The sequence below is a fragment of the Rhinoraja longicauda genome, chromosome 14 (assembly GCF_053455715.1).
Source record: "Rhinoraja longicauda isolate Sanriku21f chromosome 14, sRhiLon1.1, whole genome shotgun sequence".
In the NCBI taxonomy this organism is placed as follows: Eukaryota; Metazoa; Chordata; class Chondrichthyes; order Rajiformes; family Arhynchobatidae; genus Rhinoraja; species Rhinoraja longicauda.
The window spans coordinates 4216364-4232582 of NC_135966.1; the positions used below are offsets into that span (position 1 = coordinate 4216364).

The window sequence follows — 16219 nt, forward strand, 5'->3', positions numbered from 1 at the left end:
ACAGTCCCGCCATTCCTGGAATTAACCTTGTAAACCTACGCTGCACGCCCTCATTCCTTCTCTCCCGAGATGCTGCCTGGCCCGCTGAGTTACTCCAGCATTTTGTGTCCACCTTCGATTTTACCCAGCATCTGCAGTTTTATTCCTGCTCAGATTTTTCCTCATCTCCGTTCTAAATGGCCTACCCCTTATTCTTAAACTGTGGCCCCTGGTTCTGGACTCCCCCAACATTGCTCCTATCACTTATCAACTTATAAGACTCGATGGGCTGAATGCCACCCCAGTAAATATGTGGCAAAATTGTTCTGAGACGCACTCTATTTCTTCTGTAGTCCTTCCACATTAGTCTAAAGCTGTTCGTCTGGCACCTGTCAAATCCAAATCCGGAAGAAAAATTAAACAAGTTTCCATTTGGAAAGACTGTAATGAAAACTAGGACTGGTCACCAGAGGCTAAAGTTTGGCATTACACAATAAGTTCTTGCAAATCACCGGATGTTTCATTTCTCTGCTGAATTCTTCGGAAATGAAAAACTACCTGTTTTCACACAACAATTTCCAAGTTGAAAATCAACATGAGGAGAAAATGGTGTCAAAACACAAAACTGTTCTAGCAGCCACATATAAAATTGGGGGCTGGTCTGGCAGTGTTAGCATTAAAATGGCGAATGAAGGAACTGCAGATGCTGGTTTGCACCGAAGATAAGACACAAAATGCTGGAGTAACTCAGCGGGACAGGCAGCATCTCTGGAGAAAAGGTATGGGCGACGTTTCGGGGTCGAGAAGTCTGACGAAGGGTCTCGACCCGAAACGTCACCCATTCCTTCTCTCCAGAGACGCTGCCTGTCCCGCTGAGTTACTCCTTTGCGTTCTGTGTCTGTTTTAGGATTGCAATGGTGTTTGGTCTTAAAACATCTGAAGAACACGTTTAAGAGAAATAGATCGCTTGAACCTAACCGTGCCACCAGGGAAACAGAATCCATTGAGCTCGCTGGAGCACCAGATGGAAGGCAAGAAATCAATTCACTTGTTCTGCCCACGATCATTTTCTTTAAGTGGCGACAATGTTCAAAATTAGTTCCAAAGTGTGGTTCTATTATTCCTAGACTCGGGCTGGGTGGATGACCTACGTATACACAAGTTTGCCAGCAGTCACAGGTTTCCTCACTTCACATCATCAAGCGAAACGTGTAAGGGGTGGACAAATAGTCGCAAGGAATATAGTGGACGGCACGGTAGCGCAGCGGTAGAGTTGCTGCTTTACAGCGAATGCAGCACCGGAGACTCAGGTTCGATCCTGACTACGGGTGCTGCACTGTAAGGAGTTTGTACGTTCTCCCCGTGACCTGCGTGGGTTTTCTCCGAGATCTTCGGTTTCCTCCCACACTCCAAAGACGTACAGGTATGTAGGTTAATTGGCTGGGTAAATGTAAAAATTGTCCATAGTGGGTGTAGGATAGTGTTAGTGCGCGGGGATCACTGGGCGGCGCGGACTTGGTGGGCCGAAAAGGCCTGTTTCCGGCTGTATATATATGATATGATGATATGATGATGATATACTGCATGACAAGCAACCGAGATAGCAGCTGAATCTCAGACCAGCAACATGGAATCAAGCTGCGATGTATGTTCTGAGCAGGAACAAAACTGCAGATGCCGGGTAACATAGACATAGAAACATAGAAAATAGGTGCAGGAGTAGGCCATTCGGCCCTTCGAGCCTGTACGCACCGCCATTCAATATGATCATGGCTGATCATCCAGCTCAGTAGCCTGTACCTGCCTTCTCTCCATACCCCCTGATCCCTTTAGCAAAAAGGGCCACATCTAACTCCCTCTTAAATATAGCCAATGAACTGGCCTCAACTACCTTCTGTGGCAGAGAATTCCACAGACTCACCACTCTCTGTGTGAAGAAATGTTTTCTCATCTCGGTCCTAAAAGACTTCCCCCTTATCCTTAAGCTGTGACCCCTGGTTCTGGACTCCCCCAACATCGGGAACAATCTTCCCGCATCTAGCCTCTCCAACCCCTTAAGAATTTTATATGTTTCTATAAGATCCCCCCTCAGTCTTCTAAATTCCAGCGAGTACAAGCCCAGTCTATCCAGTCTTTCCTCATATGAAAGTCCCGCCATCCCAGGGATCAATCTGGTGAACCTTCTCTGTACTCCCTCTAAGGCTAGAATGTCTTTCCTCAGGTTAGGAGACCAAAACTGCACACAATACTCCAGGTGCGGTCTCACCAAGGCCCTGTACAACTGCAGCAGAACCTCCCTGCTCCTAAACTCAAATCCTCTTGCTATGAATGCCAATTCGAAGGTAAAATCGAAGGTGGACACAAAATGTGAGGTTATCCACTTTGGTGGTAAGAATAGGAAGGCAGAGTACTATCTGAATGGTGTCAAGTTAGGAACAGGGGACGTACAATGAGATCTGGGTGTCCTAGTGCATCAGTCACTGAAAGGAAGCATGCAGGTACAGCAGGCAGTGAAGAAAGCCAATGGAATGTTGGCCTTCATAACGAGAGGAGTTGAGTATAGGAGCAAAGAGGTCCTTCTGCAGTTGTACAGGGCCCTGGTGAGACCGCACCTGGAGTACTGTGTGCAGTTTTGGTCTCCAGATTTGAGGAAGGATATTCTTGCTATTGAGGGCGTGCAGCGTAGGTTTACTAGGTTAATTCCCAGAATGGCGGGACTGTCGTATGTTGAAAGACTGGATCGACTACGCTTATATACACTGGAATTTAGAAGGATGAGAGGAGATCTTATCGAAACGTCTAAATTGACTAATCACAACTGATGCATGGGTATAATGTGTGTGCACCAAGTCAGTAATTATCAGTGGTGGCACGGTGGTGCAGCGGTAGAGTTGCTGCCTCACAGAGACCCGGGTTCGATCCTGACCACGGGCGCCGTCTGTACGGAGTTTGTACGTTCTCCCCGTGACCTTTGTGGGTTTTCTCCGGGATCTCCGGTCACCTCCCACGCTCCAAAGACGTGCAGGTTCGTGGGTTAATTGTCAAGTCAAGTCAAGTCAATTTTATTTGTATATCACATTTAAAAACAACCCACGTTGACCAAAGTGCTGTACATCAGTTCAGGTACCAAGAAAACGAACATACAATGGCACACAAACATAACAGCACATACATAAACAGTTCACAGCGCCCCCTCAGAGGGCCTCAAACGCCAGGGAGTAGAAGTAGGTTTTGAGCCTGGACTTAAAGGAGTCGATGGAGGGGGCAGTTCTGATGGGGAGAGGGATGCTGTTCCACAGTCTAGGAGCTACAAGCGCAAAAGCGCGGTCACCCCTGAGCTTAAGCCTAGACCGCAGGATAGTGAGTAGCCCCAAGTTGGCCGACCTGAGGGACCTGGAGATAGAGTGGTGGGTAAGAGGAGTTTTGTTATAGGTGGGGGGCAAGCCCGTTTAGGTCTTTGTATGTGAATAGGAGGAGCTTGATGAATGTAATTGGCTTGGTAAATGTAAATTGTCCCTCGTGTGTGTGTAGGATAGCGTTCGTGTGTGTGGGGATCGCAGCACGGCACCGACTCAGTGGCCTGCTTCCGCGCTGTATCTCTAAACCAAACTAGACTACAAAATAATTAGTTTGCATTTTGTCAATTGCAACACCTTTGCAAAGCTGAATGCAGCAGGTTTGCACAGCTATCCTCACTACACGGTCCAGGATACGACTGATTCCACTTCATCCACGGACATGGCAGGAAGCATGACAACCTTAGTCTTCCCTTCTCCCAATGATGCTACATGGCAGGATGATCAATGCCATCACTTATGTCCATTGGCACCTTGAATGCTGTCAAATTATTATCCAAATGGTGTCAGATTAGGAAAAGGGGACGCACAACGAGATCTGGGTGTCCTAGTGCATCAGTCACTGAAAGTTAGCATGCAGGTACAACAGGCAGTGAAGAAAGCCAATGGAATGTTGGCCTTCATAACAAGAGGAGTTGAGTATGGGAGCAAAGAGGTCCTTCTGCAGTTGTACAGGGCCCTAGTGGGACTGTGTGCAGTTTTGGTCTCCAAATTTGAGGAAGGACATTCTTGCTATTGAGGGAGTGCAGCGTAGGTTCACAAGGTTAATTCCCGGGATGGCGGGACTGTCGTATGTGAAAAGACTGGAGCAACTGGGCTTGTATACACTGGAATTTAGAAGGATGAGAGGGGATCTTATTGAAGCATATAAGATTATTAAGGGTTTGGACACGCTAGAAGCAGGAAACATGTTCCCGATGTTGGGGGAGTCCAGAACCAGGGGCCACAGTTTAAGAATAAGGGGTAGGCCATTTAGAACGGAGATGAGGAAAAACTTTTTCACCCAAAGAGTTGTGAATCTGTGGAACTCCGGGTTCCATCCCGACCACGGGTGCTGGCTGTACGGAGTTTGTACGTTCTCCCCGTGACCTGCGTGGGTTTTCTCCGAGATCTTCGGTTTCCTCCCACACTCCAAAGACGTACAGGTTTGTAGGTTAATTGACTGGGTAAATGTAAAAATTGTCCCTAGTGTGTGTAGGATAGTGTTAGTGTGCGGGGATCGCTGGGCGGCACGGACCCGGTGGGCCGAAAGGGCCTGTTTCTGCGCTGTATCTCTAAATCTAAATCTAAAACAGACGTGATTTTCACTTCCAAATGCAAACAAAAGTTGGCAGATTTTGCCATTGGGCAGACAGACATTGAGAGGGAATATTGGCTGCACACTGTAAACGGACTGAATCTGAAAAGTCCCTGGGGAAGTATAATCTTAGAAACAAGACGCAATCGAGTAAACTCGCTGTACGCATGGCACGATACTGAACGATCAATTGCAGACTTGAGGAGTTAAGCAGCTCTGGAACACAGTAAAGCAAAAGCCAGGAGTGTTAGATAGAGCTCTAGGGGCTAGCGGAATCAAGGGATATGGGGAGAAGCCAGGCACGGGTTACTGATTGTGGATGATCAGCCATGATCACAATGAATGGTGGTGCTGGCTCAAAGGGCCAAATGGCCTCCTCCTGCACCTATTTTCTATGGTTCTATGTTTTAACATCCCATCTAATCTCGTCCCACCTGCCTGTATTTGGCCCATATCCATCTAAACCTGTCCTATCCATGTAACAGTCAAATGATTCTTAAACATTGTAGTAGTATCTGGCTCAAATACCTCTTCCGGCAGCTCAATCCATACACCTACCACCCTTTGTGTAAAAACATTGTCCCTCAAATTCCTATGAAATCTCCCCCCCCCCCAACTTAAACATATTGCCTTGGGTTCATGATTCCCCAATTGGATAGAGAGCTGGCTGGCAGACAGGAAGCAAAGAGTAGGAATAAACGGGTCCTTTTCAGAATGGCAGGCAGTGACTAGTGGGGTACCGCAAGACTCAGTGCTGGGACCCCAGTTATTTACAGTGTATATTAATGATTTGGACGCGGGAATTGAATGCAACATCTCCAAGTTTGCAGATGACACGAAGCTGGGGGGCAGTGTTAGCTGTGAGGAAGATGCTAGGAGGCTGCAGAGTGACTTGGATAGGTTAGGTGAGTGGGCAAATGCATGGCAGATGCAGTATAATGTGAGGTTATCCACTTTGGTGGCAAGAACAGGAAAGCAGACTATTACCTGAATGGTGGCCGATTAGGAGAAGGGGAGATGCAACGAGACCTGGGTGTCGTGGTACACCAGTCATTGAAAGTAGGCATGCAGGTGCAGCAGGCAGTGAAGAAAGCGAATGGTATGTTGGCATTCATAGCGAGGGGATTTGAGTATAGGAGCAGGGAGGTTCTGCTGCAGTTGTACAGGGCATTGGTGAGACCACACCTGGAGTATTGCGTACAGTTTTGGTCTCCTAATCTGAGGAAAGACATTCTTGCCATAGAGGGAGTACAGAGAAGGTTCACCAGATTGATTCCTGGGATGGCAGGACTTTCATATGAAGAAAGACTGGATAGACTCGGCTTGTACTCGCTGGAATTTAGAAGATTGAGGGGGGATCTTATAGAAACTTACAAAATTCTTAAGGGGTTGGACAGGCTAGATGCAGGAAGATTGTTCCCGATGTTGGGGAAGTCCAGAACAAGAGGTCACAGTTTAAGGATAAGGGGGAAGTCTTTTAGGACCGAGATGAGAAAGTTTTTTTTCACACAGAGAGTGGTGAATCTGTGGAATTCTCTGCCATAGAAGGTAGTTGAGGCCAGTTCATTGGCTATATTTAAGAGGGAGTTAGATGTGGCCCTTGTGGCTAAAGGGATCAGGGGGTATGGAGAGAAGGCAGGTACGGGATACTGAGTTGGATGATCAGCCGTGATCATATTGAATGGCGGTGCAGGCTCGAAGGGCCGAATGGCCTACTCCTGCACCTATTTTCTATGTTTCTATGTTTCAGGGTAAAAGACTCTGTGCATCTACCCGATCTATTCCTCTCATGATCTTATACACCTCAATAAGATCACCCCTCATCCTCCTGCGCTCCAAGGAAAAAAGTGCTGGCATGTATGTCGCACAGAATAAAACGTTCATTGGGTTAATCTTTGAAATAAATGGTTTCAGAGACAGTTTCGACGAGTTGAACTGTGTGCGGACAAGAGAAATTCATGGTGATTTTTAGTGGCCTTTTGATATTTACTGTGAACTGTTTTCATGCTTAATATGCGGTGTTCCTTCCAAAAATATCTGCTGGTCAGATACCACTTTTATTCTGTGTGTCGACGAGCATATGATCGAATTGAAAAAAGCCCCCCAATTTATATCTATGTGATAACTAATAATAAATTAAATACAGTGCTCGGAACATACAAAGAAGCATCTCAGAGAAGGAATGGGCGACGTTTCGGGTCGAGACCCATCTTCAGACTTCTCGGCCCCGAAACGTCACCCATTCAATAGACAATAAACAATAGGTGCAGGAGGAGACCATTCGGCCCTTCGAGCCAGCATCGCCATTCAATGTGATCATGGCTGATCATTCTCAATCAGTACCCCGTTCCTGCTTTCTCCCCATATCCCCTGACTCCGCTATCCTTAAGAGCTCTACTCAGACTCTACCTTTACTCAGACTAATTTCAACATTTCCTTCCCATATCACTTAGGACATTGGCCTCTATCCTAAAAGTAGAAAAAAGGACCTACAAATGCTGGTTTACACAAAAACAAAGACACCAAGTGCTGGAGTAACTCAGCGGGTCAGGCAGCATCTCTGGAGAACATGGATAGGTGACGTTTCAGGTCAGGACCTTCCTTCAGAATAGGTGATGTTTCAGGTCAGGACCTTCTTAACCTTTCCCATCCATGTACTTGTTCAAATGTCTTTTCAATGTAGTTATAGTAGCCGCCTCAACTGACTCCTCTGGCAGCTCGTTCCATCCACCCATATACCTGAGTGAAAATGTTCTGCCCCAGGTTCCAATTAAATCTTTTCCCTCAAACCTTTAATCTTTGCCCTCCAGCCCAAACATGGGCCACGGAACTCGTGTTGTTGGAGCCTCTTGGCCGTCGTGGGCAAGTCAGTCCTGAGGGGCTGTTTTCGCGCGGCATGACTCCATGACTCTAACCTGAGCTAACTCTGCTACCACCATCATCTACTGTACAAGTGATGGCTCCCACTGATTGTCGCCGGAAGCTTGCGCCCTCTTCAGGACGGACGATGACAGCGATGTAACGTTTGGAACATGGACGATGGACACGAAAGTAGAAAACCATTTTCACTGCCAATGATACCAACTGTTTTAATGTCATCAGCAAACTTACTCATCTTAGACACAAAATGCTGGAGTAACTCAGCGGGACAGGCAGCATCTCTGGAGAGAAGGAATGGGTGACGTTTCGGGTCCAGACCCTTCTTCAGACCCTTCTCTCCAGAGATGCTGCCTGTCCCGCTGAGTTACTCCAGCATTTGGTGTCTATCTTCGCTGTAAACCGGCATCTGCAGTTCCTTCCTACGTAGGGATGCCAACTGTCCCGTATTAGCCGGGACATCCCGTATATTGGGCTAAATTGGTTTGTCCTGTACAGGACCTCCCTTGTCCCGTATTAGGCCCGGGGGCGCTGTAGGCCCGGACACTGTAGGCCCGGACACTGTAGGCCCAGACAGTGTAGGCCCGGACACTGTAGGCTCGGACACTGTAGGCCCGGACACTGCAGGCCCGGACTCTGTAGGCCCGGACACTGTAGGCCCGGACACTGTAGGCCCGGACACTGTAGGCCCGGACACTGTAGGCCCGGACACTGTAGGTCCGAACACTGTAGGCCCGGACACTGTAGGTCCGGAGGCCTAACAGAGGTTGCGTAGCAACCCGCCCCCCGGACCGGGCGGCCGCCATTGATGGAGCGGGAGCACGTGGCCACTGGCTGGGTGAGGTGACGTCACCTTTTGTCCCTTATTTGGGAGTGAGAAAGTTGGCAACCCTATTCCTACGCAACTTACTAAACATGCCTTGTACACATATGGAATTCGTCACTTACTGCTTGGGATCGGATTTCTTTGGCATACAAAGGCTGCAAGAATTCGGATGCTCCTTCCAACCGCAGTCCCTTGTCGGTGATTCTTAGATGTCCCATGCCGTCCTGCATTGGAGAAAGAAAACAAGCATCAAACACAGGTCAGCAAGAGAGAAGTACGTCCCACCTACATTCACGCGACAAGCAGGTTTCATTTGCTGAGAGTTTAGTTTAGAGATAGAGCGCGGAAACAGGCCCTTCGGCCCATCGAGTCCGTGCCGACCTGCGATCCCCGCACACCAACACAATCCCATACACACAAGGGAGAATACGGCGGCACGGTGGCGCAGCGGTAGAGTTGCTGCCTTACAGCGAATGCAGCGCCAGAGACTCAGGTTCGATCCCGACTACGGGCGCCGTCTGTACCGAGTTTGTACGTTCTCCCCGGGACCTGCGTGGGGTTTTCTCCGAGATCTTCAGTTTCCTCCCACACTCCAAAGACGTGCAGGTATGTAGGTTAATTGACTGGGTAAATGTAAAAATTGTCCCTAGTGTGTGTAGGATAGAGTTAGTGTGCGGGGATCGCTGGGCGGCACGGACTCGGTGGGCCGAAGGGCCTGTTTCCGCGCTGTATCTCTAAATCTAAAAATCTAAATTGACACTAATTTATACCAAGCCAATTTACCTACAAACCTGTACGTCTTTGGAGTGTGGGAGGAAACCAAAGATCTCAGAGGAAACCAATGAAGGTCACGGGGAGAACGTACAAACTCCATACAGACAGCACCCGTAGTCAGGATCGAACCTGGGCCTGTGGCGCTGTAAGCGTTGTAAGACAGCAACTCTACCGCTGCGCCACCGTGCTGCTCAGAATTGGGTACGTTATCTGCATCAATACAGCATCCATTTTATGGTGCTAAGAGAATTCTGCTCCCTGCTTTCTCCTCTCGAAGCCCATAAGATTAACTGTCTCATAATGTTGGGCAAACATTGAAATATTCATGAACAAATATAGTATTTTATACTAACAGATATAAAAATCACCTAAATGGCATAACACTATGAGCTAAATCAGAACCGATTGCATTGTGAGACATTTTAATTATCCAATCTGTTGAAGTGGAACAGTCCATAAAATCAAACACAGCCACTTTCTTCAAGAATTCTGTGAAATCTATTACACTCTGAGCATCAGATGTTTCATTCACACATTCCCCCAGGGCACATTGGTAGTTACAGAAATTCTACTGAGGTGAACAGGAGGGTCACCGTATGTAAAACAGATGCTCTTTACATGAAGTGAGATGAAGAACCAAAGAAATCTAGATGTTGGTCTAAAGAAGGGTCCCGACCCAAAACGTCACCCATCCATGTTCTCCAGAGATGCTGCCTGACCCGCTGAGTTACTCCAGCACTCTGTGAAACGTCACCTATCCATGTTCTCCAGAGATGCTGCCTGACCCGCTGAGTTACTCCAGCACACTTTGTGTCCTTTAGAGTTCATGACCACACCATCTTACAGGCTGTTCCGAGGGACACATTTGGAGATGGATATCAAGAGCTGCTGGAAGATCATCAACTGGGTGAAAGACGATGTTTGGTCTGCCCGAGCTTTGTTGGCCTCCCAGCGGAGTGAGATGTCCATCGGGGAATGTTGCCGACTGGCGTCCTGTTGAGTTTCATTGTCTGTACACCTCGTTATCACCTATCCCACAGCCAACAATGGACCATTGTGGGCTCCACTTTTCCTTTCCTTCATCATCGTTACTTTTTTGCATATCTTTCATGTCATTGATCAGGATATCACACATATTAGCGTACTTTTCAGAAGAAATACATCTCCATCTTTTGCGTCTATCTTCGGTTTAAACCAGCATCTGCCGTTCATCCCTCCACACTGGAGGGAGTGTAGCTGTCGAGTCTCCTGTGCATTGTCCAACGTGTGTCCTCATCCAGCCGAGTTTAGTTTTAGTTTAGTTTAGAGATACAGCGCGGAAACAGGCCCTTTCGGCCCGACCAGCGATCCCCGCACACTGACACTATCCGACACACGCCAGGGACAGCTTACACTTACGCCAAGCCAATGAACCTACAAACCCTGTACGTCTTTGGACTGCGGGAAGAAACCGAAGGAAACCCACGCACGCGGGTCACGGGGAGAACGTACAGACTCCGTGCAGACAGCTCCCGCGATCGGGATGGAACCCTGTGATGCTGCAAGTGCTGTAAGGCAGCAAGTCTACCGCCGAGCCACCGTGTGGAATGGGTTGAGTGTGGAGTGGATCGGCTGTGAGCCAGAGAGGACAGTATCTGGCCAGAGAGGCCAGCACGGTGGCGCAGCAGTAGAGTTGCCGCCTTACAGCGAATGCAGCGCCGGAGACTCAGGTTCGATCCCGACTATGGGCGCCGTCAGTACGGAGTTTGTACGTTCTCCTCGTGACCTGCGTGGGTTTTCTCCGAGATCTTCGGTTTCCTCCTACACTCCAAAGACGTGCAGATTTGTAGGTTAATTAGCTGGGCAAATGTAAAAAATTGTCCCTAGTGTGTGTAGGATAGTGTTAATGTGCGGGGATCGCTGGGCGGCGCGGACCCGATGGGCCGAAGGGCCTGTTTCCGCGCTGTATCTCTAAATCTAAAAATTCTAAATCCACGGGGGCTGCATTATTGATGCTTGTGGCTGAGCGGTCTTGCTATTAAATTTGTGCTGACAATGGAGTTAAATGTCACAAGGCGGTGATTAATCTAGATGGTAATTTCCTGGCATTCGTACGGCACAACTGTTATTTTCCACTTATCAGCCCGGCTCTGAACTCTACACGGGTCTCGCAGCTTGTAGGTGTAGTCGGCATTGTTATCTGAACATTTGCCAGTGAAAATCACTGATGTGTCTCTGACCTGATACTGCAAGCAAGGTCACCGATGAAAGATGACGGTCTTTCGTTTATTTCAAAAATAAACTTTGGCCGGAATAAAATATATATATACCAAGAAAGCCAATGGAATGTTGGCCTTCATGACGAGAGGAGTTGAGTATAGGAGCAAGGAGGTCCTTCTGCAGTTGTACAGGGCCCTAGTGAGACCGCACCTGGAGTACTGTGTGCAGTTTTGGTCTCCAAATTTGAGGAAGGATATTCTTGCTATTGAGGGCGCGCAGCGTAGGTTTACTAGGTTAATTCCCGGAATGGCGGGACTGTCATATGTTGAAAGACTGGAGCGACTAGGCTTGTATACACTGGAATTTAGAAGGATGAGAGGAGATCTTATCGAAACATATAAGATTATTAAGGGGTTGGACACATTAGAGGCAGGAAACATGTTCCCAATGTTGAGGGAGTCCAGAACCAGGGGCCACAGTTTAAGAATAAGGGGTAGGCCATTTAGAACGGAGATGAGGAAAAACTTTTTCAGTCAGAGAGTTGTAAATCTGTGGAATTCTCTGCCTCAGAAGGCAGTGGAGGCCAATTCTCTGAATGCATTCAGGAGAGAGCTGGATAGAGCTCTTAAGGATAGCGGAGTCAGGGGGTATAGGGAGAAGGCAGGAACGGGGTACTGATTGAGAATGATCAGCCATGATCACATTGAATGGAGGTGCTGGCTCGAAGGGCCGAATGGCCTCCTCCTGCACCTATTGTCTATTGTCTATTGTCAAACAAAAACTTTGCAAAAACTCTTCATACATTCTCAGCGTCGAAACATTCAATGGTATCGTACTCAGGAACGAATGAGATTATAACAAGTGGTCAATACTGCCCGATCCATCACAGGTTCTCACCTCCCCACCATTGAAGATATCTATTGGAGCTGCTGCCTCAAAAAGGCAGCCAGCATCATCAAGGACCCACACCGCCCTAGCTATGATCTCATTTCAATCCTACCATCAGGAAGAAGGTATAGCTCATGTTATTGGAGCAGAATCTATCTCACCTAACCCCATTCTCCTGCCATCTCCCCATAACCCCTGACACCCGTACCAATCAAGCATCTATCCATCTCTGCCATAAAAATATCAATTGACGGCCTCCACAGGCTTCTGTGGCAATGAGTTCCACAGATTCACTACCCTCTGACTAAAGAAATTCCTCCTTACCTCCTTCCTAAATGAGCGTCCTTTTATTCTGAGGCCGTGACCTCTGGTCCTAGACTCTCCCACTAGTGGAAACACATCCACTCGATCCAAGCCTTTCACTATTCGGTACATTTCAATGAGGTTCCCCCTCATCCTTCTAAACTCCAGAGAGTACAGGCCCGGTGCTGTTAAACGTACAGGAACCTGAAAACCGTGATTCCTGGTTCTGGGACAGCTTTTTCCCCAACAAGAACGCCACACACTAGAAAACACTACCTAAACTACGAAACTAAGGACTTCCTTAATTGCACTACGGAAATGGGGCTGTTTTTCACTGGTATCAGGGATTTTAATTTAATTTAGTTTGGTTTCGTTTAATTTAGAGATACAGCGCAGAAACAGGCCCTTTCGGCCCACCGGGTCCGCGCCGACCAGCGATCCCCGCACACTAACACTATCCTACACCCTCTGGGGACAATTGTTACATTTATCAAGCCAATTAACCTAGATACCTGTACGTCTTTGGAGTGTGGGAGGAATCCGAAGATCTCGGAGAAAACCCACGCAGGTCACGGGGAGAACGTACAAACTCCGTACAGGCAGCACCCGTAGTCGGGGTGGAACCCGGGTCTCCGGCGCTGCATTCGCTGTAAGGCAGCAACTCTACCGCTGCGCCACCGTGCTGCCCAAAATGATTTCTTTTTATTTATTATACGTTATCTATGGGTATGGTGTTTACAGGCACTTAAGCTGCTGCAATTAAGAATGTCATTGTTCTGTAGTCAATACTTTGCCAATTATACACCATTGATTCCAGCATCTGCAGTACTTTACACTTTAGAGATACAACGCGAACAAAGATCCTTCCACCCTCCGAGTCTGTGCCATCAGCAATCACTCTCTACACTAACGCTATCCGACTCAATGGGGACAATCTTACGATTTTACCAAAGCCAATTAACCTACAAACCTGCACGTCTTTGGGATGTGGGAGGAAACCGGAGCACCCGGAGGAAACCCACGCGGTCACGGGGAGAAGGTACAAACTCCGTATGGACAGCACCCGAAGTCAGGATCGAACCTGGGCCTCTGGCACTATGAGCGCTGTAAGCCAGCAACTCTACCACTGCGCCACCGTGCCACCGGTACGGTGCCTTCTGTCTAGGGTCGCCAACTGTCCTGTATTAGTCAGGACATCCCGTATTTTGGGCTAAATTGGTATGTCCCGCACGGGACCGCCCTTGTCCCGTATTAGTAAGGTTGCCAACTTCCTCACTCCCAAATAAGGTTTAAAGCGTGACGTCACCGCCCCGCGCCCCACGTGATCTCACCCAGCCAGCGGCCACGCGCTCCCGCTCCACCAATGACGGCAAATAAGGGACAAAGGGTGACGTCACGCGGGGCGCGGGGCGGTGACGTCACCCTTTGTCCCTTATTTGGGAGCGAGGAAGTTGCCACCCCGACGTTTGTCTCCAATGGACCACATGTGCCAGATATGGACCCATCATTGCATGAATAAAAAAGTGCTGTGTGTGTGTGTACACTCTGTGCGTGTGTGTGTGTGTGTACTCTGTGTGTGTGTGTGTGTGTGTGTGTGTGTGTGTGTGTGTGTGTACACTCTGTGAGTGTGTGTGTGTGTTTGTGTGTGCGCGTGCGTGTGTGTTTTATACATTCAACAAACATGGTTTACCACCTGCATCCATTTTAGTTTGTGCGTGTCCCTGCGTTTTCAAACTCTGGTGTCTCGTGCCCATTAGTATGCATGAGTGCCTCCAATTTGAGTGCATAATACTGCTGCAAATCGGCTAATGTAAAAGTCATGAAGATTTTAGGTGTACACAATTCGTTCCACCTACACTTTTTGCATTCATTATGAGCACTGTGCAGTTGACATATAAATTCAGTTACATGTAGGGTTGCCAACTTCCTCACTCCCAAATATGGGACAAGGTGACGTCACCGCCCCGCACCCCATGTGACCTCACCCAGCCAGCGGCCACGTGCTCCCGCTCCACCAATGGCGGCCGCCCGGGCTAGGAGGCGGGTTGCTGCGCAACCTCCGTTAGGCGGCGCCCGGGCCTCCGGGCTTACACTGTCCGGGCCTCCGGGCTTACACTGTCCGGGCCTCCGGGCTTACACTGTCCGGACCTACAGTGTCCGGGCCTACACTGTCCGGACCTACACTGTCCGGACCTACACTGTCCGGACGTACACTGTCCGGACCTACACTGTCCGGACCTACAGTGTCCGGACCTACACTGTCCGGACCTACACTGTCCGGACCTACACTGCCCAGACCTACACTGACCGGACTTACAGTGTCCGGGCCTACACTGTCCGGACCTACACTGTCCGGACCTACACTGTCCGGACCTACACTGCCCAGACCTACACTGACCGGACTTACAGTGTCAGGGCCTACACTGTCCGGACCTACAGTGTCCGGGCTTACACTGTCCAGACCTACACTGACCGGACTTACAGTGTCCGGGCCTACACTGTCCGGACCTACAGTGTCCGGGCTTACACTGTCCAGACCTACACTGACCGGACTTACAGTGTCCGGGCCTACACTGTCCGGACCTACAGTGTCCGGACCTACACTGTCCAGACCTACACTGACCGGACTTACAGTGTCCGGGCCTACACTGTCCGGACCTACAGTGTCCGGGCTTACACTGTCCAGACCTACACTGACCGGACTTACAGTGTCCGGGCCTACAATACACAATAGACAATAGACAATAGGTGCAGGAGTAGGCCATTCAGCCCTTCGAGCCAGCACCGCCATTCAATGCGATCATGGCTGATCACTCTCAATCAGTACCCCGTTCCTGCCTTCTCCCCATACCCCCTCACTCCGCTATCCTTAAGAGCTCTATCCAGCTCTCTCTTGAAAACATCCAACGAACTGGCCTCCACTGCCTTCTGAGGCAGAGAATTCCACACCTTCACCACTCTCTGACTGAAAAAGTTCTTCCTCATCTCCGTTCTAAATGGCCTACCCCTTATTCTTAAACTGTGGCCCCTTGTTCTGGACTCCCCCAACATTGGGAACATGTTTCCTGCCTCTAATGTGTCCAATCCCCTAATTATCTTATATGTTTCAATAAGATCCCCCCTCATCCTTCTATATTCCAGTGTATACAAGCCTAATTGCTCCAGCCTTTCAACATACGACAGTCCCGCCATTCCGGGAATTAACCTAGTGAACCTACGCTGCACGCCCTCAATAGCAAGAATATCCTTCCTCAAATTTGGAGACCAAAACTGCACACAGTACTCCAGGTGTGGTCTCACCAGGGCCCGGTACAACTGTAGAAGGACCTCTTTGCTCCTATACTCAACTCCTCTTGTTACGAAGGCCAACATTCCATTGGCTTTCTTCACTGCCTGCTGTACCTGCATGCTTCCTTTCATTGACTGATGCACTAGGACACCCAGATCTCGTTGAACATCCCCTCTTCCTAACTTGACACCATTCAGATAATAATCTGCCTTTCTATTCTTACTTCCAAAGTGAATAACCTCACACTTATCTACATTAAACTGCATCTGCCATGTATCCGCCCACTCACACAACCTGTCCAAGTCACCCTGCAGCCTTATTGCATCTTCCTCACAATTCACACTACCCCCCAGCTTAGTATCATCTGCAAATTTGCTAATGGTACTTTTAATCCCTTCATCTAAGTCATTAATGTATATCGTAAATAGCTG

General features: G+C 48.7%; 1 protein-coding gene across 6 annotated transcripts in view; it reads right to left on the reverse strand.

Moving 5' to 3' along the window:
* The window catches only part of sgcd (sarcoglycan, delta (dystrophin-associated glycoprotein)), a 231276-nt gene that overhangs the window by 55747 nt on the left and 159310 nt on the right, over positions 1–16219 (reverse strand). For all 6 annotated transcript variants that reach the window (XM_078411036.1, XM_078411033.1, XM_078411034.1 and 3 more), the window contains one exon: positions 8458–8559. In XM_078411036.1, the coding sequence (XP_078267162.1) occupies positions 8458–8559 (102 nt within the window). The remainder of the gene's footprint in view (positions 1–8457; positions 8560–16219) is intronic.